The sequence below is a fragment of the Tubulanus polymorphus genome, chromosome 7 (assembly GCF_964204645.1).
Source record: "Tubulanus polymorphus chromosome 7, tnTubPoly1.2, whole genome shotgun sequence".
NCBI classification, from domain to species: Eukaryota; Metazoa; Nemertea; class Palaeonemertea; order Tubulaniformes; family Tubulanidae; genus Tubulanus; species Tubulanus polymorphus.
In genome coordinates this window covers 20750843-20774118 of record NC_134031.1, presented here as the reverse complement: position 1 = coordinate 20774118, position 23276 = coordinate 20750843, and the positions used below count along the sequence as shown (strand labels likewise).

Below are 23276 nucleotides of genomic sequence, written 5' to 3'. Positions count from 1 at the left end.
AACATACATGTGAATCGTGTATTTTCTAACAGGCCCCCGGAGGTCTGTAGTGCCTTAGAAAAACCCAAACGATTTTGTCAATTTCGTCAATGCAGCTTGACGATTTGATGAAAAAATGACGAAACCTGTTAAAATGATTTGGCGAAATAGAATCACTCGCAAGCATTGTAATAGTGTGTGAATGACCGACATATTATTTTTAACAAGAACACCTGTTGACAAGTAGGGAGTTCAGTATGTGACGCGCGCGAGGTTTTCTGTATATACATATATATACAAGGAGTCGCAGGGTGATCTCGTCGTCACAGCGCCACACACTGTCTATGATGCAAAATGACGACCCGCAGGTTTGACGACAAAGAATTAGTTTCAAGATACGTGAAAAGTCGATTTTCATATCCACACGATCTCAGAGACATCATTTTAGATTATCTCAAAAAGGATTCGGTGAGTGTTTTTCAAGGCCATCCATGTACGAATGATTCTACCATGCAACGACATCGGCTTCGCCAGCGGTATTTCAGCGTGTAGGTTGAAATCGGCAATAACCGGAACACTAGCGCTGGAGGAAGTTCCAGTCGATCGGCAGGAGAGATTTGCGGGATGCTTTAGCCAAATTTTGAAACACATTTTTCAAGCATTTCGAGCTATTTTATGGCGCAAAAAACGTTTATTTCATGTATTACGTAGTTCTCAGTGAGAAAGAAAATTTAGTGATAAAAGAGCGAAACAGCTTTGAAGGGGAATCGTTAGAATCCCCAGTTGTTGGTCCTTCAGCTCATTCCAGAACTAAACTTACAAATACTTGAAATATTGTTTGTATCATGCATTTAGAGATATCGTCCACCGTTTGGTCAGTTGATTGATGTCGGCTGCGGGTCCGGACAGAGTACACCGCTATTCGCTGATCATTTCCAAACTCTGATAGGCGTAGATTGTAGCCAGGCGCAGATAGAAGAAGCGACAAGACGAAACATACACGAGAATATAGAGTATAGGTGATTCAGATAACATTTCCTTCACGGGAAGTTTTAAATATATATTTTTTGGATTATATATTTAAAGAAGTTCCGTACGTAGAGGATTAAAAAGGGCGCGACCTGAGTACGCACTACACCATGTGTAAACGCCCTGTTAAGTGCACCATGTGTAAACGCCCTGTTAAGTGCACCATGTGTACGCGCCCTGTTAAGTGCACCACGTGTACACGCCCTGTTAAGTGCACCATGTGTAAACGCCCTGTTAAGTGCACCATGTGTACGCGCCCTGTTAAGTGCACCATGTGTACACGCCCTGTTAAGTGCACCATGTTTCCCTTTTGAGTTTACAAGTCTTATAGCCTACTTCGTCACAGAATGTTATAACCCCATCTACTTAAATGTAATGAAGAACAATAATATACACTAACGCCGAGTCGGTAGCTTTACAACCCCGAGACTCCTCCGACTCGGTCCAGGAGTGCACCAGAACGTTGTAGGGTTCGGTTCTGTAGTCCTCTCCGAGTCGGCTGCGAGTAATGTTTGTAACGGCCTTGCAATTTGGTCAGCCGTGATCTATGAATTACCCGTTACCCGTTTAGTCTATTTAGATGTAAATATCATAGTAAGTTTGATCCGTAATAAAGTATTAGAATTCCTATGGACCTCCTTACAAATAGTTGTGCTGACGAACCAATCGGATCGAAAAGTCACCAACGTGGGGCTTAGAGATGAAAACAGAGCCTAATCCTAAAAGTGGGGATGTAGAAACTACTTGGATCATGTTTATCAAAACAAAGTCATCGTGTAAAAAGCACATGACTGAACGGTGATATATAGGCATTCACGCGTGTCACTTTATCTTTTAGAATTGGTGATTCGACGTCGCTACCGATGAAAGATGAATCTACAGACCTTGTTATAGTTTCAGTAGCATTGCACTGGTTTGATTTACAGAAATTCTACGCGGAGGTTCGCAGGATATTAAAACCTGGAGGACTCCTGGCTGTATGGAATTACCGATACTTTACTGTACACTACGACCAGACTCCAGATAATACTAACGCGATTACTGATGTCTGTAAGAAAGTAAGACATTCTTAGTAACATTACTGTAATTCACAATGGTGAATGTGTTTCATTCCTATTGTCCCATTTTGCTTAAGTTGATTGATGACTGGTTCAGTGAGATAGACGGGCATATCGGACCTCCACCAAAAAATGACAACTGCATGGCCGGAACGCCACCATGTTTCCAAAATGAAAAAAGGTTTGTGATATGTACAGATGTATATGGAGCTATTTCATACACCACAACTTCATCTGAATGTAAAGACTTATAAGTAGTTTATTTGATTTTTAGATATTATTTCTTTTAGATTTGAGACAGCGGTTGAAATGATTTGGTCCGTGAACGAGCTTGTTTTCTACACGAGTACCCTATCATCGTACGATATATTGAAGGCAAAATATCCCGACAGGGACATCTCTGCAGAGACCAAAGAACTTCTTCTCGAGGCTTTAAATTTTCCGGAAACAGCCGGGGACACGAAGCTCTTGATACGATTCCCGATTCATGGTTTATTGAGCAGGAAAATCTGAAATTAGGGGAATTTCAGTAATTGGCAAACCGCATATACATATAAAATGAAACTAAAAATTAAACGTGCTACTGATGTTATTATCCTACTGATTTATTGCCAACAATCTTAAAGGATTAATCACAGTCTATGATTTCCGAGACATGAACATGAATATTGGATATCTCATAGTGAGGCGAGTACTTCCACCTGTATCGGGATTTCCCAATGCATCTAAAAATCTAAAAGAAGACATTGAAATAGGCATAATCTAAGGTACGTTGATGTACGGTTCAAATTAGGATACTATAATCTAAGGTACATATGTATATTTATCGGCTGTATCATACCTCTGTTTTAATTCGCCAAGATAGTCCCAATTCGGGTGAGCTTCGTGGAGTTTCTGGTAGCTTGAAAAAGTACTGAATAACAACATATGTTCTTCCAGTGTTCGCTTCGAATTTAAACTGCATGAAAACCTAGGAAGATATTACTTACATAACTTCAAAATACATATCGTTTTAAATCTTTCAAGAGTCATTACAAGCACTCAGTGTCACATTCGATGATTCAAAGATTATACAGATATCTATGAGGTATGAACTCAACCGCTGTACCTTTTTTCTGATCCCGGAAAACACGCCGGCATGTCAACATATAGCCGATCACAAGTGGTAGCTACCCGTGCCCTCCAGCCCCCTTCAACCAATTCCTTTGTGAACACCTGAAAACAAAGAAAGTGGCCATAGGAGTATGAAATATTCTATAGAATGGTTTAGTCGGAAATTGTTGACGAAGCCGTCTCCTTACACGTTTGTAAACATCGCTTGCACGTTCCGAAGCTTCGGGATGACCTTCATACTCTACATCCGGGTATCTATACGACCAGGCGGCTAGCACACCTCCTGGCTTTAGGATCCTTCTGACTTCTTCGTAAAACCGTGGAAGATCGAACCAATGAATGGAAGCAGCACATGTTACTAAATCCGTAGACGAGTCTTCTATCGGCAAGGAATAAGCGTCCTGAACACTGCAAAATAATTCGGGAACGATAAGGTCTATATCAGTCCTGAATCCTGAAGTTTTCTATTTAACAAATAAATGTTTTTTTGCAATTGATAGAATATTATCTACTTACAGGTAGGTTACATTTTGAAGTTCGTTTCGTTTTTGCGCTTCGGCAATTTGAGCCTCACTGTAATCAACGCCAATCAGTGTTTTGAACTGATCAGCGAAAAGCGGCGTGCTTTGTCCAGACCCACAACCGACATCAACCAACTGGCCGTAAGGTGGACTAAGATTCTACATTATCAAAACAATAATCAAACTATCGAATTAACATAGATACATGTTGGCTTATAGCACGGTCATTTGCTTCACACAATGTATGAATGCACGACAGCAAGAATTAAGTTCAAAAGCACTAAGATAAAGTGAAATAAATCGTTTCTCATTTTTCAAGTTTTAATCGCTCTACGACAATTAACTTACCGATTCTGTGAGGAACTCCAAAATGGCTTCTTTTAGATCCTGCGGGTACGTGAATCGTGCCTTCACGTATCTAGCTACGTGGTCCTTATTTTCAAACCTTCTGTATTCCATTATCTAGTTGCAATGGTCACAGCGTAAAATGGTTCACTGAAATAGATGGGCGTATCGGACAAAAAATAATCAAATAGTTGATAGAATAAGGCCCATTCCGTTACATGTATTAGGAAATGATAATCATATACAAATAATATATTGACAATCATATTCATTCAATCGATTTGTGTACCAGTGATAGAAATGATAGTCGGAAGAATCTTCTCCAGTTAATAGGGGATGTTTTCTCGCTGTCCGTCTCGTCTTCCGGTGTCTATCTAGATTTCAGGGACCCTCCTTATATATCCACTCGCAAAAATCCCACGTCACGCGAACGTATAAAGCCTAAATACTAATTATGGTAACAGCAACTCTTTGACCTTGCCTTTTTTCAAGAATGATTTATCTAATTTAACTAGTTTCTGAGAAAGCAATAATTGCTAGCACCCGGAACTAATGTGAAAATTCCTTGCTAATCTGATATAAGAAGTGATTCATGAAATTGGCGACGCCAAACCTGAAGGTTGTAACAAGTTCAAATAATTATAATTCTAGTCAGGGTTCAACCATAGTTCAGTGATAGGACCAGGAACTGTGAAATTATTGATTTAATGAATGTGATTATTATTTGAATATGATTATTATTTCCTAATACATCGATCCACAGGCTCGGATTATACAAAACAAACGTAGTGATTAAGTACCTTCGAAAGATCTACCAATTCACCGTCCAAAAGTAACCAAATTCCGAGAGAAAAACGCCACATTGTTTGTACGATTTGAATACATGTTTACACAGAGTTTTGAATAAACTACCTCTGGTGTACTTATACTATCGATTTATTACTAAATTTCTAACATGGGCCTAACAGATTAATTGCCGTTTGTGGTTTTTTAGACATGAACATGAATATTGGAATCTTTATGATGAGTTGAATTTTTTCACCAGTTTCAGGATTTCCTAATGCGTCCAATAATCTGAAAAACATTGAAATAACCAGATTGGTGTACATGTATATCAGATTGGTGTACATGTATGTCAGATTGGTGTACATGAATATCGGTACAGTTATTACACAAATTATCTCTAAGTAGCTGAATGATACCTCTGTTTTATTTCACCTAGGTAATCCCGGTTCGGATGGAGGTCTACGAATTTCTGGTAACTTGAATATGTACTGATTAAGAACATATATTCTTCCAAACTTTGCTTCAAATCTAACCTGGTTAAAAACCTTGGAAGAAATAAATAAGGCTTATAATTATTATGAAAGCGTCCTGTAGTGGGGACATATCTGTAAAGAAAATCTCTGAATAAACTATAAGGTTTCTCGGTTAAAGGTGATTTTTGAGCATTATTCCGAGTTATATTTACCGTAAGAATCTTTGTATTAGATATGCTATAAAGATGTCTCTATATGCTAATCACTGTTTACCTTTTTTCTGATCCCTCAAAACACACCGGCATATCGGCGTAAAGTCCATCACTGTCTGGCCGAGGCCTCAAACCTGCATCGATCCATTCCCTCGTAAACAGCTGAAATAAAAAGGTGTTATTCAAAGTCAAAGAGGATGTCAGAAAATGTCGCTAGATGAAAAAGCATCAAAGAATCATTACTTGTTTGATAACTTCACTAGCGCGTTCTGAGGCTTCGGGGTGACCTTCATACTCGATATCCGGGTATCTATACGACCAGGCGGCTAGCACACCTTCCGGCTTTAGGACCCTTCTGACTTCTTCGTAAAACCGTGGAAGATCGAACCAATGAATGGAAGCAGCACATGTTACTAAATCCGTAGACGAGTCCTCTGATGGTAATGAATAAGCGTCCTGAACTCTGTATGCGAATTGAGTAAGAATTAGGTCTGCACCTGGGGCACCGAGCGCGATGCACCGCGGAACTTACATTAAATCAATCTCAGCAGTAAGGAAAATTTGAAAAAAAAACTTTGACTCACAGGTATATAATATTTTGGTGTTTGTTGCGTCTTTTCGCCTCCTCAATTTGAGCCTCACTGTAATCAACGCCAATCAGGGTTTTGAACTGATCAGCGAAAAGCGGCGTGCTTTGTCCAGACCCACAACCGACATCAACCAACTGGCCGTAAGGTGGACTAAGATTCTATCACCAAAACAATAATAAAACCATATCAGAAATTACCTCTTGGCCTGGTGCAGTGTCTACAGTTTGATGCGGAAATATTTTAAGGAGAACATTGAATTCATAAACGTCCAGGTAAAAACGATACTATTGAACTCACCGATCCGGCTAGGAATTCTAATACGGCTTTCCTGAGCTCCTGTGGGTATGAGATACGAGACTCCGCGTATCTAGCTACATGGTCCTTATCCTCAAACCTTCTGTATTCCATATTTAAGTATGATCGGACTCTCCGATACAGTTGTATGCGCCTTGCTGTACGAGAGCCTTCGAGCAGCTACACGAGCCTTATCCTTAAACTTTCTGTATTCCGTACTGAAGTGTATCGATCAGATTTGCCAACGTTCTAAGTCGTTCCACGGTTATATATGCCACCTTGCCTTCTACTCAGCGAAAAATGCAACAGCGTATTTATAACATTGGGGAAACTTATTCAAAGTGTCATTGAAAAATGTCATCTGAATTTTGACACCAAGATTTTAAAGTGCAACAAAAAGAGAAGGTTCAGGAGTGACTCCAATACATTCAACTATTCCCTAAAAGTCACACTGAATCTTCTCAAATCATTTTCGATTGTTAGATGGCATTTTTCCCAGACACTCTGTACATTCGATACACCCAGTCGTGCATGCACCTCTCAACAATATTCATATATAAACCATATTATATATCTATATCTATATATATTTGACTTTTGCACTATCACTTCACTCGACCCCGTTGAAGACAACACATTGTATTAAATTTGTACGCGTGTGGTTGATCAAGTTGATAAATTAGATTTCAAAAAGAAGAAATATTGTTGAGCAAAATTTTGTTTCCTTAAATTCATGTCTTTCTCGCAAAACCACTAAGCAGCGCTGCTATACGAATAAGGTTTTTGCTCTTGTTCAATGTTTTTTTCGTGCTGCTAATGCTAGGCATCGGCCAGTTTCTGTCATGTTTTAAGTTGAGCCTCGCGCCATTCTGCATTTATTTGTGTTCAGGAATTACATTTAATAGTTGCATTACATTTTACACAATATATCGCCTTTCTGATTATCATGTTATATTTCAAAGAATTTCTATACTCAGTGCCAACGGCGCTTATCATTTGATATCCGGCAAATGAATGCTGTATATAAATGACATTATCAATAATTGTGATGCAGACAGTCTATGCTCATCATGAATTCTACTCAGATGCCAATTGGTCGAACTTACAGCAGTTACATCGTCATAATGTCCGTGGCGAACAAGTCTGGTAGCTACCGCATAATGTCATTGGTCATTCTGATCATCTTGTTCATGTTAGGTGTATTCGGAAATTCGGCTACGTTTCTGATAATGACAAGTCCCAGATTCCGGGTTTTATCTTACGCTAACTATCTTATCGTTTTGGCTGTCAGTGATTCCGTATATTGCATCAACTTGACTTTGATGCCCGTGGTACAGTTTCTGCTCTTGCACATAGAAACTGGTCCAGTATTCGTCATGAAATCTCTGGTTAGTTGTCAAATCTACGAATTTGCTATGGCACTTGCAGCCTGTAATAGTTCGTGGTTGATAGTAGCGATATCTCTAGAACGAGCGGCAGTTGTTCTCTTCCCCATCACAGCTCGTTTGATATGTACACCGAGATTCGCTAGATTTACTATATTGATGGTCATTGGAGTGAACGCGCTGGTCCTATATCTTCTACCTACTATTCAAATGTATTTTCCGGGGCAGACGTTTGGTTGTTACTACGAATTGTCTGATCTGATCCGCCTTTATATCACAATTGTCATCTACGTTTATTTTCTACCTTTGTCTTTGATTATAACGTCAAATTCTATAATAATATTTAAATTATTCAGAGGTTCAAAAATGGTTTCGTCTGATAAGAAAACCACAAAATCAAAACGTACAACAAAAATGCTTGTAACGATCTCATTGGCATTTGCAGTATTTACAATACCATCTTCAACAACTGCATTCTTACACGTGCCCGCGGAGCAGAAAGATTTCCTGTACGATGTATTCACTCAGTTCCAAGTTTGTAACTATGCCATTAATTTTTACATATATCTTTTATTAGGACATGAAATTCGTGCGTATTTCACCGCAAAGATTTGCTGTAGGAAAACATACAAATAAACACTGATTTGAAAAATAAAGAAATATCCTACACCAATGGCTGTTTTATGTCCAACACGATGGAACACCGATGATCGGTTACTGCACCAAACTAATGAAATTTCTGACGTATCAAATCATTACGAGTCTATGGGTTTTTTAGACATGAACATGAACAAAGGAATCTTTAAAACAATTTCAGTTTTTCCACCAGTATCGGGATTTCCTAATGCACCCAGAAGCCTGAAAAATAAAAATAATCATCTACTGAAAACTGAAGCACTTAAAACATCTATGACCCCTGATAGATATATCAAAAGAATGCATACAGAATGTAAGGTTTATGCTTAAAGTTTTCACCTAAAAACTTAAATACATGTAGATTCTATTGATTAAGCTACAAAATGAGTTCATTTTCAAATTTTCTGTATTCATCTAAATTATACCTCTGTTTTAGTTCACCCAGGTAGTCCCAATTTGGTCGGTCTTCTTTTAATTTCTGGTAACTTGAATACGTACTGACTAACAAGACATATTCGTCCACAGATCGTGCCAATTCTAACGTGGATAAAAACCTGAAGAGACATAAGTTTGAGCTGGCGTCAATTGCTTTACAATCTTCGAAAATTGCGTTTAGTTTCCTGGCAATCACCTCTTTTCAGATCCCGCAAAACACATCGGTACGTTAGCATAAAACTGATCACAAACGGTGGTTACGTGCGCCCTCCAACCTCCCTCAATCCATTCCTTTGTTTCCATCTGAAAGAAAGAAGTTATATTTACGACGTCGGGCGAACAAATCATTATAATCCGTATAAGCAGTAGATGAATGTTTGAGACTGCTTTGGGCGTTTGACTTAAGGTCATCATCAGGTGGAATGCAGCCAAAAAGTTCTGGTATCAGTTTAATCGGCATATAAAATCATTCCTCCAGTTTTTATTTTCTTATTCATATACAGTCAACCCTCGATATACCGCGGGCCCACATCGGTGCAGAACGATTTTGGCGGTAAGAGAATATGGCGGTATATCGGGGATGCTTTACTATGTATTTGTAAAGAGATGTACACCTGGGGTAGGTGGGGGTGGTGCCGTCTACGGGAGGGCGGTATATCGGTGGTTGACTGTATTTGCGATGTTTACTAAAACAATGTAGACCTATAACTTCATTTGAGATTATTTTTCTTTTCTATCAAAAATAAGGTATTACATATACATGTTTGATAACTTCACTAGCGCGTTCCGAAGCTTCGGGATGACCTTCATACTCTACATCCGGGTATCTATACGACCAGGCGGCTAGCACACCTCCTGGCTTTAGGATCCTTCTGACTTCTTCGTAAAACCGTGGAAGATCAAACCAATGAATTGAGGCAGCACAGGTTACTAAATCCGTAGACGAGTCTTCTATCGGCAAGGAATAAGCGTCCTGAACTCTGCAAAAGAGTTTATCAATCATTAGAAAGATTCCAAATGTTACCACAAAGGGTGGCAGCTACACTATACACTGTACTGTCTTTAGAATACAAATCCCTCAAACAAAACATTATTGTTTAGAAGATTACACGAAAATGTGCTTTGATAGAAAAATTGAATGGCATAGTTCACTTACAGATATGTTATATTTTGGTGATCGTTGCATTTTTTCGCTTCTTCGATTTGAGCCTCACTGAAATCAACGCCAATAAGGTTTTGAAATTGATCAGCAAAAAGTGGCGTGCTTTGTCCAGAGCCACAACCGACATCAACCAACTGACCAAACGGTGGACTAAGATTCTAGAACAGAATACAAGAAAACCGACAGTATCTAAAAATGTACAACAAAGATACAAATCGTAGTCACTGACAATCAACAACAAATGACGGAAGGACAGACTTTCATAAATGTTTAGGGCCCAAATCGCAGAAAATCCGATTAGTTAAGACTTGACACAACGAATGGTATAAACAACATGGCCCTTATCGTGGTCACCGACACAGAGATGATTTGCTCATGAAACGTATCAATATGTACACGGCTTAAAAGGCTTTTATGACAAGTATTCCGTACAAAACTCACACAACTCACCGATTCTGCGAGAAACTCTAGAACAGCTTCTTTGAGATCTTGTGGGTACGAGAAACGAGCCTTCGCATATCTAGCTACGAGGTCCTTATCTTCAAAAATTCTGTATTCCATGGCTGCACAATGACCGTGGTGAAACGCGTTTATAAAGGTTGTATATCTTTATCTATGACCTACGACCTAAGACTAAGATTTGTCGCTCCATATGAAAACGTCATATATTAGAGGGCAAACAATAAAGTGATTAACACGTTTCTGAATCCTACTACCGGTGTTTGTATCAACTTTCTTATGTCAGCATTCTGAATCAAAATTCAAATCTTAATCATTGACTCTGGCAATATACATTATCAAAGTCAGTAAATTCACCAGCTTCGTCATTCGATCCTGATAATTTCACGGGCATACGTATATGTGTTGAAATGTGTTATTGATATTGTGAACAATGTTACTGGACAGCCGCCCAATTTTTTGTTGTTGTTGACCACTTTTTTCGGCTTGGAAAATATCAAACATAAAAAACGCGAACACAAAGAAACAGCATCGACAATAGTTCAATAATATTTCTTGCTATATTTCACTCGCATAATAAGGGTAACTTGAATTAGATGTTAGAAATGGTACTGATCGAATTCCTATGCCATTTTCATTAAACTCGATTGTCTATTTCTTCGTAAAAAGACAGTACAGCGGCACTGAAACGGTAAGTTTCGTGTCTCCGGCAGATTCCGGATATCCTAACGCGTTCAGAAATCGGTTTTTAATCTCTGCAGAATAATCCCTTGTTTTGTCGGATTGTTGGATTTTCTCGAATGACGAGAAGGTGCTCATGTACAAGATGAATTCGTCTAACGTCTGTTTAACTGCGACCTTCGTGTTGTATCTTACAAATAAAAAACAAATACCATTTAACTTACATGGGCAGAATTATGGAGAATAAATAATGAGAACAGGATCTGTTTGAATGTTCTTTTATCTTTAAGATTAGGTTCAGCCCGGAGGTGACATGGTGAAAATAGATATTTTTTTGATTCGAACGAAATGTTTTTGATTGAATGAATGGCCGCCGGTAGAAAAGAAAAGATAGAATTGAAATAGAAATCTATTTAATTGCGAGATAATAAATCGCGATTAAAGAGCTGATAGTTGAAAGGAATTGAATTTAAAAACTCGAATTTTATTTTCATTCATGATTTTTCTCTCGGCCCCCAGCTCGCTTCCGTTATCAGTATCAGCATGTTTACAGCTTTAATTCATGATCACTTCTCCTTTTATCTTGTATGCATTAGATTTTAGAATACTTACCTCTTTTCAGTTTGAAAACACGGCTTCAATTCGTGAATGTAATGACCCTTATTCGCGTTTTTACGTCCCCATCCCGCCCATTCTTCATCTACTATCTGTAATGATAAAAGATAAGAATTGATTTCGGAGTAGAATTCTTACGTATAAAACAGATATTATGTTATTTAGGTAGTGCAGTTTTTCTTAAAGACAAATTTCTAGCTATGCGTGTTGAATAAATCACATAATTTCTCGTTGTACCTGTCTGAGTGTGTCCGTGGCGGCCTTGGACCGTTGCGCGTTATCAACGCATTCTATACTGCCGTGTTTTAATGCGGAACCCCACAAGGCGAGGACGCCTCCCGGTTTCAACATCCGGCGAACCTCTTCGTAGAATTTGGGTATATCGAACCAATGCACTGCTGTAGCGGCAGTAATGATTTCAGTAGACTCGTCTTCCACAGGTAACGACGACGCATCTCCTATTCTGAAAAATACAAAATACATAAACGTCTGATAAAGATTGCAGAATAATTTCATACCGAAACGTATGAATGCCTTCCTTTACTTTTACCCGTTTTTTATGTTTAAGTATCACCTATTGCTGATTGGATTCAGGCCATTCATGCGGAATGCCTGTATATGTTTTGTGTATTATGTATATATAACGAAGGTCGGACCTACATTTCTACTTCATTCGTTGACTGGAACAGGAAATACTTTTACAAGCACTAGCTTTTAGTTCATACGTACAGATATTTGATATTCGCATACGTATTGCGAGTATTAGCCTCTTCTATTTGTGCCTGGCTCACATCCAAACCGATCAGACGATCGAAATGATCCGCGAAAAGTGGTGTACTCTGTCCAGAACCGCAGCCGACATCAATCAGCTGACAAAACGGTGGACGAAAATCCTGAATGTAAAACGGTCATTGCTTCAGAAAATGTTGAACATTCATTTTTGGTGTATAACTTTTATTGTACATCATCTGCTGCAAAGCAAGACAGGGGCGGATATAAGAAAATTGAAAGCCAGAAGAAGATAAAATGCATTTCTCGGATGAAGCACCCAAGCCAGAGACCACTAGCGGGTGTTCCCACCCTCCGTTATAAGATGCTTCTTATGAATTGCATCCTAAAAGATGCAATTTTCCCGAGAGGATGAGTATCAAATTTGCCGGTTCACAATATCTCCGTCTTGGTGGAAAGGGCTACAGCAATGGGAAGGCAGGTGTCCGGACATTCAAGACTACCCTTAAATCCACCCCTGCTGACTGAAATGCTTACCGTATTTTCTGTAAGAAGATCTAAAATGGTATCCTTTAGGTCTGCTGGATAAGAGAATCGAGCCTGAGCGTATCGGGAAGCGTGGTCTTTATCTTCAAACCTTCTGTTTTCCATCGTTCTTCTTTCGGTTTACATCGTGTGTGTGTGTGTTTCAGTATTATAAATATCAAATGTGTGACGCATATGCATGTGACAACAAAATAGTCGTCCATTTATCCAAATGTCTCGGGTATAATTGTTTTATCAATCAATCTTCTTTTATGGTTCTCGAAAATGATGCAATTTTTCTGTATTCGTCTGTAATTTTTGAACATTTACATATTAAAATTAGATATCTACGTATCATATCTAATCTAAGAGAAAAACAAGATTGACCTAAACGAAATTGAATTTTCGTTTTGGCCCGAATCAGCCACTATAGGCCTACTTTTCAGACACCAAGTTGCCACATTATTTTCACATTTTCCTAAACACGTCGACGATTCAGGTCATGGACGTATAAACTATGAAATGTTCACGTGATTCGTGAAATACATGAAAAATTGCTCCGTCCGATTATCTATGAATAATATTCAACGTGTTGGAACTGGGTGAAATATAGTGTGGTAATTCATAACTCTCCAGGACATTTTATAAATCATTCTATGCATATAATTATCTAGCTCTGTATCAGTATATCAGTGACCCCTCCAGAGCTCCGCAAATCGGAATAGATATATGTGTTTTTTTTATTTCAATTGACAAAACAAAGCTCGAAAGTGAAAGTTATGGACCCGTTTCAAGAAAGGGATTTAGTTTCCAGATATGCCTGGACGCGAATTTCGTACCCTCCGGATTTGAAAGACGCTGTCGTGAATTTCTTGACAGAAGATGAAGTGAGTTTCGATCATAACCTTCATGAGACCATTCATAATAAAAATAATAAAATTCATGATAATAAAGATAACAGTTCACGCGTATTTGAAAGTTTTCTCATAATTTCCACAGAGAAACAAACAATTGCCTTTCGATCAGTTGGTTGATGTCGGCTGCGGGTCCGGACAGAGTACACCGCTATTCGCTGATCATTTCCAAACTCTGATAGGCGTAGATTGTAGCCAGGCGCAGATAGAAGAAGCGAAAAGACGAAACGTACACGAGAATATAGAATATAAGTAGGTTCTATGCCCTTCACGGAACTTACTAAGATATATCAATTGTACATGGAGAAGTTCAATGTATTATCATTAGCCCTGAACTCAGATGCTCTTTATTCGCTATCGGCCGATACAGCAGAAATGTCAATGGGCCATAATTTTAATGACAGTTGTCAGCGAGCGCTGTATTTACCCGGACGCCCCAGTTCACAGTTATCGGTCTGGATTTGACGCAAACATTTGAAATGTATTCATTTTATATCGCTGTACATCAGAGTTATGAAAATATTTTCTATTTCCCGTCATTTGACGAAAATAGCTGACCAGGGGCTGTTCAAAAATTGCGTAACACATTTTTGGGGAAATTTCGGTACCCCCCCCCCCCCCTTGGTAACAACATGTAACCTGTAACACATTTTGGAAAGACCCTCTCTATAATCTAACGTAAAAATAATTCACCCCCTCCCCGCTATTTGCTAAAATCTAGATTATGGTTCCAGCACCCCTCCCTTGTAACCCCCTTCCGTCTACGCGTAACGTAGTTTTTGAGCACCACAGAATTCCTACATTCTTTTGACATAACTATTTTCAGATTAGGAGAAGGAACAACTTTACCAGTGGCCGATGATTCCACTACACTCGTTACTGTTGCGTCTTCGCTGTTATGTTTCGACATCCCAACGTTTTACGAAGAGGTTCGTCGCATTCTGAAACCGGGCGGTGTCCTGGCAATTTGGGGATATAACTGGCCTTTGTTTGATTGCGACGGATTTCCGAATGAGTCTGAAGCCGTTAATAGATTCGTCGATGAGGTAAAGAGGGTGTAAGATGTATATGCAATGAGCTTCTTTAGTGGACCACGGGACTTTTGGGCATTTGGGTTCTGTGACTTATTGGTCCAAAAAGCTCATCAGCGACTAAAGTTTCCGAGACAACAACAAACATCTGCGAATTGATTTTAGGACTTCATGCGTCTATTTACATTTCTCCCGATGTATAGGTATTTACTAACAAGGAACAGCATTTGGGAAGCTGGTTAACGACTTGCGAAAAACAATATGCGGAACTGGAACCTTGTTTTGAAAACGAGAGAAGGTGAGTTTAAAATTGGAGAATGTCTTACTGGTTAAAGTTATCTCTTTAAGTTATTCTTAAAGTTTTCTCACCGAGTGGAATAGCAAAATCATACCATCAGGGTCCAGGGCGGAACTAGGATTCTGCGAAGGGGATGGTCCTGAATAGGCACTTGATTTGAAAAGGACAGATTTGGAAATGCGAGGGCTGCAAAAGGGCGGTTCGAATTCTATTTGTCTTAATTAAATCTGTGTGTCACAAACGCGCAACTTTTGGTGGATCCAAAAACAAACGAGTTGAATTTGGAGACCGCGTGAATATGTTTTATGGCGCGTGAATTATTTTTTGCCTCGCTAATATTGTTTGGTGCGTTCGCCATTTCATCTAGATCACCAATTTGACTGTTCTCCAGTTATTTGACATGTATGTTTCGACGCACAAATCTTTCTAAATTTCTTTATTGACCGTATATAAATTGCCCCATTTCGTTTATTTGCAGATTCTATTCATTACTAAACGGTCAAAGAACAATCGACGAATATCTTCATTTTATCAGCTGTTCGGAAGATTTTTGTCAATTTCAAGCAAATATACCAAATGTCGACTGTATGGACTATTTCAGGCAAAGGTAAATGCACTAACTGATAGAATTTGATTTTTACTGGCATCTAATCCACGAATCTGGCAGATTCATTACATGTTATTCGAGTATTCAAGTTATTCTTTTACTATTCAATTCAGATTACATGTAGTTGAGCTTTATAAGTTAAGTAGTAATCATATGAATATCATGCACATTAAATTCACAAGGAAAACATAATTCAACTTATATCTGAAATATTAGAAAGTAATTCGTGTAGTCAATCAGGCTTAGCTTTAGTTTTATTGATTGCGTTCCATTTTACGTAAAACGTTCTTTTCTATTACAGAATACTTGATATATTTCGCAATCCGAAAATAACTGGTGAAACGACGATGAACATTAAATCCACCGTATTCATGCTGATGTCGCGGAAGTGTTGATATCGTCGTGACCACAACAGCTGCCAAACAATGATTTCCACGAATGCTACCAGGCGAACGTTTCGCAGGCGCCGTACAGATAACACAGCACAACATTTCCAAAATTCTCGTACAATGCAGCCCCGAAATAAATTTCGTCTTGTAGACTTGAAGACTCTTGCTGTACTGTAATTCTATTACTTCCATGTTATCATATCCATTGTTTTCCAAATGAATGAAATCTCACTAGCGGTTTCCAACAAACCGTATATTACCGAATTTTCTTTTGCAAACATCACACTATTATATTCAACACTACGTTATTTACTGTAAAGGTTAAAGGTTTCAATATTTATTTCCGGTAAGAGTTGTAACGCCTGTACTGCTCGGCAGTAGCTTATTCGAATGTTTTTCAGCGCATTTGCAACTGATTCTAAAACATCGAAGGCAAACGATTACATTAGCGATAAGTTGTTTTCTAAACGCTTTATTACTCAGACAATAGATAAAACAGTTTACGGCGTGGCTCAAATCAAGCAGCAAATTTGAGGCGACGTACCAGATACCTTGTTTGGTAGCTTCTGTGCACGTTAGTTCCGCTTCACTGCTACTATAATCGCGATATATCTGATAGACTGCAAAAGGCAGATTAAGAATTAGGAATGTAATCGAGGCGGCTAGTAACATGCAGGTAACCTGAATCTGCGACGACGCTATTCTCTGTCGATTCTCGCTGAAAGCGACTATACTCCGGCGCTTCTGAGTCGCTTTACTGATTTTCACGACGATTAATGAATTCAACGCAAATAACAATAGCAAGGGAATGTACGCGTCGAAAGATGTCGACAATATGTTGAAAATCCTGGTCATTGCGGCGCGTTCCTCGTCATCCAATCGCGTCACACACTGAGGTATCGTCAAATTACCGTAGTGAAATTCTACTCGTTCAAATACTACGTACGTCGGCATATCCAAGTAGATCATTGTAATAAATATAGCCGCCATGGCGACCAAAGAGATTTTCCTCATGTCTAAACGTTTTATAAGGAATGGGCATGTAACGATGACTGCGCGCTCGGCGGTCAAGGCCACTATCAGCCAAATGTTCACGTGATTCGTGTAGTACATGAAAAACTGCATAGTTTTGCATGAAAAATTGCTCAGTCCGATTGTCAATACCTGAATCCAAAAGACAAAAGTTCTCATTATCAACATAAGAATGTCCGTAATAGCTATAAGTCCTATATATGCATTAACCGAGTATTTGAAGATACGGTCACGATTCCCTAAAGCCATTAACGTTAAAAAGTTTCCCATCAATCCTACAGCTACAATCAAACTGCTGCCCCAAGTTAACGTTTGGTTTAAGATATTATTCAGTTCATCTGAAGGCTGGCAATCGTTCATCGTGGTATGCGGTTATCTAAGAGTTGAAACAAATTGGCTTATAGTATCCGCAACAAAGATCGGGGTGGCAGTGCAGAAAGAGTTAGATATAAACATCGTCTTTTTCTGTCCATAGTAATAACGTTATTCAAGTAGCACAAATCGAAAGATCCCGTTTCCAGAACGAAGCACCGCCATTCACCACGTCGACTCGTACAGGCCGAGTTTATCACGAAGCACGTGCTTCCAGAAAATAAGCCTGAAACATGCGCGTCCCCGGATCACACTGAGTACGCGGAGAAATTTCACACCTGCTGATGATCGGAGAAACTGAAAACGGTGTATCAGTGTATCAGTGTATCAGTGTATCAGTGTATCAGTGTATCAGTGTATCTAACGTTGGGCAAAATTACAACTTTATTATCAGTGAAGCCGGATGTTCATGTTGCACACGTTGGGTAGATTCACTAATTCAGATTTCGATGCTGAGTTTTCTAAGAGAGTCTGTTGCCACCCGTGTGACTTGTCCAAGAGTCACGCCCCTCGGCATTAAAGACTCCCGGTAATGGATTGGCTTGTGATGGGCTTCAAAAACAGCAGAGTGAAATGGGAAGGACAATTGGGATTCCCAATTGTCCTTTATCGCCCCAGTCCAGTTTGTCCGGAAAAACGCCGGATTAGGGCTCTGCACCGATATTCGTGCAAAGGGTTTGACTGCCTCCCGCCTACATTGTACTGTAGTCAAGTACAATAAAGAACGTATTGAATCATATTGTATTTTCTGCTGAATAAATGCACTGGAATTTGTATTTGACTTTTATTGAAGGTCGTGGCAATAAAGGGACAGCCTTCCTTTATTCAATCACGTCCCTGTGTAAACAGTTTGTTTACGTAACGTGAATTTCCAGTCGGCTCAGTCTACTTGACAATATATAACCAACAGTTTCATCAATTTTCTGTCAATATATTCAAAGATGAGGTTGAATTCGAATTCAATGCTTAGATTGAAAAAACAATTGAGTTTGACGCACTTACGTCAAAATTATAGTCAAAGAAATACCCAACAACAACAGACCCGAAATCTACTGGAAATCGAAGAACGATATTCCAGTGAAGGTTTGACTCCACATCTCGCTAAATTGTGTTCACAGTTTGTTCCGAAAGCGAAGCCCGATTCATCATCGCACAAATTGGAAGAACTTACTGAAATGATTCGCGATTCGGAACGACTTTTCGTTTTAACCGGAGCCGGACTCTCGACGGAAAGCGGTATTCCCGATTACCGATCGGAGGGCGTCGGTCTGTACGCGAGATCGACGAATAGACCCGTTAAATATCAGGAATTCGTCAAGAGTCCTCAAACTAGACGGCGCTACTGGGCTCGAAATTACGTCGGATGGCCGAGTTTTTCGTCATTTCTTCCAAACATCGGGCATAAAATTTTAGCGGACTGGGAGCGATTAGATAAAATATTTTGGCTCGTCACTCAAAACGTGGACGGGCTTCATTTTAAAGCTGGAAGTAAAAACATTACGGAACTCCACGGTAGCAGTCATCGCGTGATGTGTATTACGAAGGATTGTTCGTTTAAATCCAGTCGCGATGAGCTTCAAAATCTGATCGAGTTACAGAATCCAGATTGGAGCGCTATATCTCAGGAAATAGCGCCTGACGGAGACGTTCAACTCTCTCAAGAGCAAGTGGACGGTTTTCAGGTTCAAAACTATTCATTTCATTTGAAAAAGAAGATGGCCCTCAGCTTAAACTTTGTCAACCTTTAAGATTATCTTTTATCTAACCCTAAAATCTAACTCTTAAACTTGACCAAGAGCTGTGAAACTGAATGTGGGATCTTCTCAAAATTCACTTACAGTCACCGTTTGTGAACCCTATTAGACCATGTTAATAATTGTCAATATTTCCAAGGAGAAAATTAGCCCGTACAGCTGCTGTAAGCTTATCATCATATCCTTGAATTTGAATTTACCAGTCCATTGGATAGATAAAACTGAAGTCAAATAAAACTAAAATTGAAGACAAAAATTAGACGCCATAACGTTATAGCTGTTAACAAACAACCATCATCAGGTTCATGAATTGTAGCGGTATATTTCACCAGTAAATTAAGATTATTGTTATGTATTGTTTTCAGATGCCCGTTTGTCCAAGTTGTGGAAACGATACGTTGAAACCTGAAGTTGTATTTTTTGGAGACAATGTTAATCGCAAAATTGTCGATTTCGTCTTTGAGAAGGTGGAAGAAAGTGACGGCGTTCTCGTTGTTGGTTCTTCTTTAGAGGTAAATATCTGTCAGACCAGAATTATTACCATCGAAATTCCCCTTCAATATTTGCAGACAAACCAAAGTTAATATTTATCAGGTTTATTTGTTTGAAGTAGCATCAAAAAACATTTCAAGCTCATCTGGACCCGTATATATGTCTATGGCTAAAAATCAATTTAGAATATTGTCAAATTTTGATCTTGAAATTGAGATTGACCCTGTTATTAATTTGACTGGTTGTAGATTTCATTTGATTTGGTGTACCTTGCAAACCCACCACACCTGCCAGGAGCGAAACAGGGGTTTGACTTTTATATCGGAAATTGAAGTACATATATAGTTGAGTGATCAGCGGTTGAAATTTGAAATTTTGGTTGCGGTTAATTCAAACAATCTTCTAGCCAGTCTAAACCGGCAAGTGACTGGGTGTAATTGGGTGCTAAGAGTGCGACAACATTCTTGGATTGCTTTAAATCCTCTGATTCTAGACAATTATCTTTTTCTGCTAGGTATATTCAGGATATCGATTTGTAAGCAGAGCCGCTGATAAGAAGAAACCGATAAGTATTATAAACATTGGTGCTGGAAGAGGTGATAAACACGCAGATCTTATAGTCAGAGACAAATGTGGTTCTGTACTTCAACAAATATCTAGTCGATTGTTTCCCAAACATTATAAAACATAATGAAGAAAGAAGACAACATCATATCTCATTCTTGTGATACAATATCTAATAAGACAAGTCATCAAAATGTTTTAGCTCAATGGATTTTACGGGTTATCTTATGCAAAACAAATACAGTGTGTTTTACCAAAGAAAATCAGCTCTTGTCTTTCATGGATATTCGTTAATACAAAAATCATGTGATCGTGTTGGATGCATGTGTTTCGGCAACATTTTCTATTTAGAGTCCTTGACGGTCATGACTCTGGTCAGTTTGTATGTGTGATATACGAGTTCCTAGGGATGGTTAAATCATGGACCCTATAAAGAGATGCCGGTTTGTACCAATACACCATTGTGCGGATCCAGTTCTACCGCTGTATCGGTTTAATTTGACTCGGATCCAGTTCTACAGTTCTGTACAGGGTCTTAAATTTAAGTCTTAATAAAATTTCAATAAATGGAACAACGTATTTCTGTATTGTTTGTTCACGATTACATAAAGAATAAAATTCACACATGAATTAAGGACTGCTGTAACCTGGTAGATCTGATTTAATACAGCCTTGTAAAAAGCCTCTCCTCTCCCGATCTTACCGAGTGAATCGGGCATTTCCAGAACGGTAAATACAATACTCATTGTGAGCACCATTTTAGTGGCTTTCGTTTGATTTTGAGACGATGAAATTTTTGACGCTGACAAAGTTTTGCGGTGCTTACTTTTGACGTATAAGACAATAATGAGAGCAATGTTTGCAACGAAAACTAAAACATTTGAAATGATAATTCGTATGATGGGGTCTATATATTTGTTCATTATCGCATATGTTCGTTTGGAGGCCTCGGGGAGGTAAGACATATAATGAATAAATCGAAATTCTTTAAATGAACTTTCCATTTTTACTCTCAGTAGAATTGGGTAGTATGTTCCCAGTAACAATGATAATATACCGGTTATGATGATAAGTGGCTTTAAGCTGCGTTTTACATGTAGCGGAAATATGATAGTAACCAATCTTTCGCATTGAATTATGACAGTTAAAAAATTTCGAAACACCAGAAATCCTTTGACAAACATACTACCCCATATGGTTAAGTGTGCCGGGAAAATTCGGGCATTAGGAAATTTCATGATCACGTCACCGTATCGCGCGTAGAAAATGTAATAACGAACTCCATTTGTGATAAACAATGACAATAAAAGCATGATGTCGACGAGCGCGAGGTATTTCAGTAAATCAAAGCAGCGATTTTTAGTTTTCAGTTTGTGAAATACAACGATAACCATCGCGTTGAATGTTGTTCCGACTACGATTAGTGAAGGTATAATGTACCCTATACAGATCCATTTAAACACCCAAACCGGATCGTAAACGTAAACTTGGGTTTTGTTCATTATCTGTAGACAATCTGGTTGGTCTGCAGGAGTTCTCCTGAAACATTCGCATCAGTACTAATTTGTACGACGATAAATTTACAAATTTACACCAATTTGTCACCAATTTGTATGGCGAAACAAATTATCTGAACGTGAACGTCAACTATTTAATACTATCTATGTCATGAAAAATAGCCTATTGCAGACATCGTGTGTGCATTCAAAACTTTTACAACGGAAATTTGAAAGCTGATATATATATATATATATATATATATATATATATATATATATATATATATATATATATATATATATATATATATATATATATATATATATATATATATATATATATATATATATATATATATATATATATATATATATATATATATATATATATATCTTCAATTGAAGTGGTTTATTAGGAGCAATGTTTCGACATGCTTGCGACAGCAGCCTTCTTTCACCATATATATATATATATATATATATATATATATATATATATATATATATATTTAAATTTATAAAATTTCGTAACAAGCATGGTGAAAGAAGGCTGCTGTCGCAAGCATGTCGAAACGTTGCTCCTAATAAACCACTTCAATTGAAGAACTTTTCATCTTTGACTGAATTATTGTGGGATTTCTCTTGTTATTCATCATACACGGATATTGTGTATCTTCTCGACTCAATATAGGAAGGACTACATACACATACTTTTTGGGTATGATCCTCAATTGGTTTCCCTAGTTCTACTGACTCGGCATGTGTTTTTGTAATCGATGTCCAGGTAAGGTCTAAATGGACGAGAGGACCGACGTCGCTCGACATCGTTTGAGCGAGAGAGACGTGTCTACCGTTCACGTTCGCTGAAGAGAACACCGCCGTTCGGTTCTCAACGCGGGAACCGACGTCTCTCGACATTGCTCCGCGTGGGAAAGACGAGTCGAATGTCCTCAACGCGAGGGCCGACAAGGACCGAAGCGTTTGTGTAGGGAGTTCACTGAATTAAGCACTGTTGTTCGTTCTCAACGCGAGGACCGTCGTCGACCGACATTGACCGTTTTACTGTTACAGAGTGTGGAAGTAGAAGGGGACGTCTTGGCAACAAGTTCCGGGCAAAAGCAGAACGACCCTGAACAGCAGCCGCCGGTCTTCTAGGAGGGATTGGAGTGTTTCAGCTGCGACATTACGTTGCGACAAATATGGACTACCTGGCCATGGAATTCAATGCCAGTCGAGTATTGTGTGTAGGCCAATTCACTCAGTGCAGGGAAAGGCATGAGTGGCCGGCCCTCGTCAA

At 38.7% G+C, this 23276-nt stretch overlaps 7 protein-coding genes across 9 annotated transcripts; 3 read left to right on the top strand and 4 right to left on the bottom strand.

The window, feature by feature from the left end:
• The first annotated feature begins 275 nt into the window (after positions 1-275).
• LOC141908817 (putative methyltransferase DDB_G0268948) lies at positions 276-2690 on the top strand. The gene is made up of 5 exons (XM_074799031.1): positions 276-447; positions 835-998; positions 1847-2066; positions 2144-2247; positions 2357-2690. Exons 1-5 carry the CDS (start codon positions 334-336, stop codon positions 2577-2579), a joined length of 825 nt encoding a protein of 274 aa, XP_074655132.1. The 5' UTR covers positions 276-333; the 3' UTR covers positions 2580-2690.
• LOC141908818 (putative methyltransferase DDB_G0268948) lies at positions 2676-4170 on the bottom strand. Its single transcript, XM_074799032.1, has 6 exons — positions 4049-4170; positions 3696-3859; positions 3368-3587; positions 3175-3281; positions 2908-3036; positions 2676-2799 (listed from the first exon to the last, which is right to left on the bottom strand). Exons 1-6 carry the CDS (start codon positions 4157-4159, stop codon positions 2706-2708), a joined length of 825 nt encoding a protein of 274 aa, XP_074655133.1. The 5' UTR covers positions 4160-4170; the 3' UTR covers positions 2676-2705.
• Positions 4171-4673: 503 nt separating this feature from the next.
• LOC141908772 (putative methyltransferase DDB_G0268948) lies at positions 4674-6962 on the bottom strand. Of its 2 annotated transcripts, none has more exons than XM_074798966.1 (7): positions 6911-6962; positions 6404-6686; positions 6101-6264; positions 5760-5979; positions 5578-5678; positions 5248-5376; positions 4674-5119 (listed from the first exon to the last, which is right to left on the bottom strand). In XM_074798966.1, exons 2-7 carry the CDS (start codon positions 6512-6514, stop codon positions 4996-4998), a joined length of 849 nt encoding a protein of 282 aa, XP_074655067.1. In that variant the 5' UTR covers positions 6515-6686; positions 6911-6962; the 3' UTR covers positions 4674-4995. The 2 variants fall into 2 exon arrangements, with proteins under 2 accessions (XP_074655067.1, XP_074655068.1); XM_074798967.1 differs by having other exon boundaries at positions 6938-6955.
• Positions 6963-8505: 1543 nt separating this feature from the next.
• LOC141909267 (putative methyltransferase DDB_G0268948) lies at positions 8506-10579 on the bottom strand. The gene is made up of 6 exons (XM_074799657.1): positions 10469-10579; positions 10013-10176; positions 9617-9836; positions 9053-9159; positions 8847-8975; positions 8506-8643 (listed from the first exon to the last, which is right to left on the bottom strand). Exons 1-6 carry the CDS (start codon positions 10577-10579, stop codon positions 8541-8543), a joined length of 834 nt encoding a protein of 277 aa, XP_074655758.1. The 3' UTR covers positions 8506-8540.
• Positions 10580-11023: 444 nt separating this feature from the next.
• On the bottom strand, positions 11024-13920 carry LOC141908421 (putative methyltransferase DDB_G0268948). Its single transcript, XM_074798468.1, has 6 exons — positions 13867-13920; positions 13040-13336; positions 12503-12666; positions 12011-12236; positions 11771-11865; positions 11024-11348 (listed from the first exon to the last, which is right to left on the bottom strand). Exons 2-6 carry the CDS (start codon positions 13151-13153, stop codon positions 11129-11131), a joined length of 819 nt encoding a protein of 272 aa, XP_074654569.1. The 5' UTR covers positions 13154-13336; positions 13867-13920; the 3' UTR covers positions 11024-11128.
• On the top strand, positions 12097-16424 carry LOC141908420 (putative methyltransferase DDB_G0268948). 2 transcript variants are annotated; one of them, XM_074798466.1, is made up of 7 exons: positions 12097-12213; positions 13791-13914; positions 14027-14193; positions 14768-14987; positions 15176-15270; positions 15749-15877; positions 16179-16424. In XM_074798466.1, the coding sequence occupies exons 1-7, from the start codon at positions 12164-12166 to the stop codon at positions 16270-16272; spliced, it is 879 nt and encodes a 292-aa protein (XP_074654567.1). In that variant the 5' UTR covers positions 12097-12163; the 3' UTR covers positions 16273-16424. The 2 variants fall into 2 exon arrangements, with proteins under 2 accessions (XP_074654567.1, XP_074654568.1); XM_074798467.1 differs by lacking the exon at positions 12097-12213 and adding an exon at positions 13624-13644.
• Positions 16425-18519: 2095 nt separating this feature from the next.
• LOC141908744 (NAD-dependent protein lipoamidase sirtuin-4, mitochondrial-like) lies at positions 18520-20708 on the top strand. Its single transcript, XM_074798916.1, has 3 exons — positions 18520-19352; positions 19790-19936; positions 20431-20708. The coding sequence occupies exons 1-3, from the start codon at positions 18612-18614 to the stop codon at positions 20605-20607; spliced, it is 1065 nt and encodes a 354-aa protein (XP_074655017.1). The 5' UTR covers positions 18520-18611; the 3' UTR covers positions 20608-20708.
• The last annotated feature ends 2568 nt before the right edge of the window (positions 20709-23276 follow it).

What these genes read in the sequence shown, in the direction of transcription:
- LOC141908744 (XM_074798916.1), top strand. Translation starts at nt 18,612, where the DNA reads ATGAGGTTGAATTCGAATTCAATGCTTAGATTGAAAAAACAATTGAGT. An exon ending in AGCAAGTGGACGGTTTTCAG is followed by an intron (nt 19,353 to 19,789) that starts GTTCAAAACTAT and finishes TATTGTTTTCAG; the next exon opens with ATGCCCGTTTGTCCAAGTTG. An exon ending in TTGTTGGTTCTTCTTTAGAG is followed by an intron (nt 19,937 to 20,430) that starts GTAAATATCTGT and finishes TTTTTCTGCTAG; the next exon opens with GTATATTCAGGATATCGATT.
- LOC141908421 (XM_074798468.1), bottom strand. Translation starts at nt 13,153, where the DNA reads ATGGAAAACAGAAGGTTTGAAGATAAAGACCACGCTTCCCGATACGCT. An exon ending in ATCTTCTTACAGAAAATACG is followed by an intron (nt 12,667 to 13,039) that starts GTAAGCATTTCA and finishes TTTTACATTCAG; the next exon opens with GATTTTCGTCCACCGTTTTG. An exon ending in TATGCGAATATCAAATATCT is followed by an intron (nt 12,237 to 12,502) that starts GTACGTATGAAC and finishes TGTATTTTTCAG; the next exon opens with AATAGGAGATGCGTCGTCGT.
- LOC141908818 (XM_074799032.1), bottom strand. Translation starts at nt 4,159, where the DNA reads ATGGAATACAGAAGGTTTGAAAATAAGGACCACGTAGCTAGATACGTG. An exon ending in TTTCCGGGATCAGAAAAAAG is followed by an intron (nt 3,037 to 3,174) that starts GTACAGCGGTTG and finishes ATATCTTCCTAG; the next exon opens with GTTTTCATGCAGTTTAAATT. An exon ending in CTTGGCGAATTAAAACAGAG is followed by an intron (nt 2,800 to 2,907) that starts GTATGATACAGC and finishes GTCTTCTTTTAG; the next exon opens with ATTTTTAGATGCATTGGGAA.
- LOC141908772 (XM_074798966.1), bottom strand. Translation starts at nt 6,514, where the DNA reads ATGGAATACAGAAGGTTTGAGGATAAGGACCATGTAGCTAGATACGCG. An exon ending in TAGAATTCCTAGCCGGATCG is followed by an intron (nt 6,265 to 6,403) that starts GTGAGTTCAATA and finishes TTTTGGTGATAG; the next exon opens with AATCTTAGTCCACCTTACGG. An exon ending in TTTGAGGGATCAGAAAAAAG is followed by an intron (nt 5,377 to 5,577) that starts GTAAACAGTGAT and finishes ATTTCTTCCAAG; the next exon opens with GTTTTTAACCAGGTTAGATT.
- LOC141908420 (XM_074798466.1), top strand. Translation starts at nt 12,164, where the DNA reads ATGCACTGCTGTAGCGGCAGTAATGATTTCAGTAGACTCGTCTTCCAC. An exon ending in CACGAGAATATAGAATATAA is followed by an intron (nt 14,194 to 14,767) that starts GTAGGTTCTATG and finishes AACTATTTTCAG; the next exon opens with ATTAGGAGAAGGAACAACTT. An exon ending in ATGGACTATTTCAGGCAAAG is followed by an intron (nt 15,878 to 16,178) that starts GTAAATGCACTA and finishes TTTCTATTACAG; the next exon opens with AATACTTGATATATTTCGCA.
- LOC141908817 (XM_074799031.1), top strand. Translation starts at nt 334, where the DNA reads ATGACGACCCGCAGGTTTGACGACAAAGAATTAGTTTCAAGATACGTG. An exon ending in ATTATCTCAAAAAGGATTCG is followed by an intron (nt 448 to 834) that starts GTGAGTGTTTTT and finishes TCATGCATTTAG; the next exon opens with AGATATCGTCCACCGTTTGG. An exon ending in CACGAGAATATAGAGTATAG is followed by an intron (nt 999 to 1,846) that starts GTGATTCAGATA and finishes TTTATCTTTTAG; the next exon opens with AATTGGTGATTCGACGTCGC.
- LOC141909267 (XM_074799657.1), bottom strand. Translation starts at nt 10,579, where the DNA reads ATGGAATACAGAATTTTTGAAGATAAGGACCTCGTAGCTAGATATGCG. An exon ending in CTAGTGAAGTTATCAAACAT is followed by an intron (nt 9,160 to 9,616) that starts GTATATGTAATA and finishes TCTTTCTTTCAG; the next exon opens with ATGGAAACAAAGGAATGGAT. An exon ending in TTTGCGGGATCTGAAAAGAG is followed by an intron (nt 8,976 to 9,052) that starts GTGATTGCCAGG and finishes ATGTCTCTTCAG; the next exon opens with GTTTTTATCCACGTTAGAAT.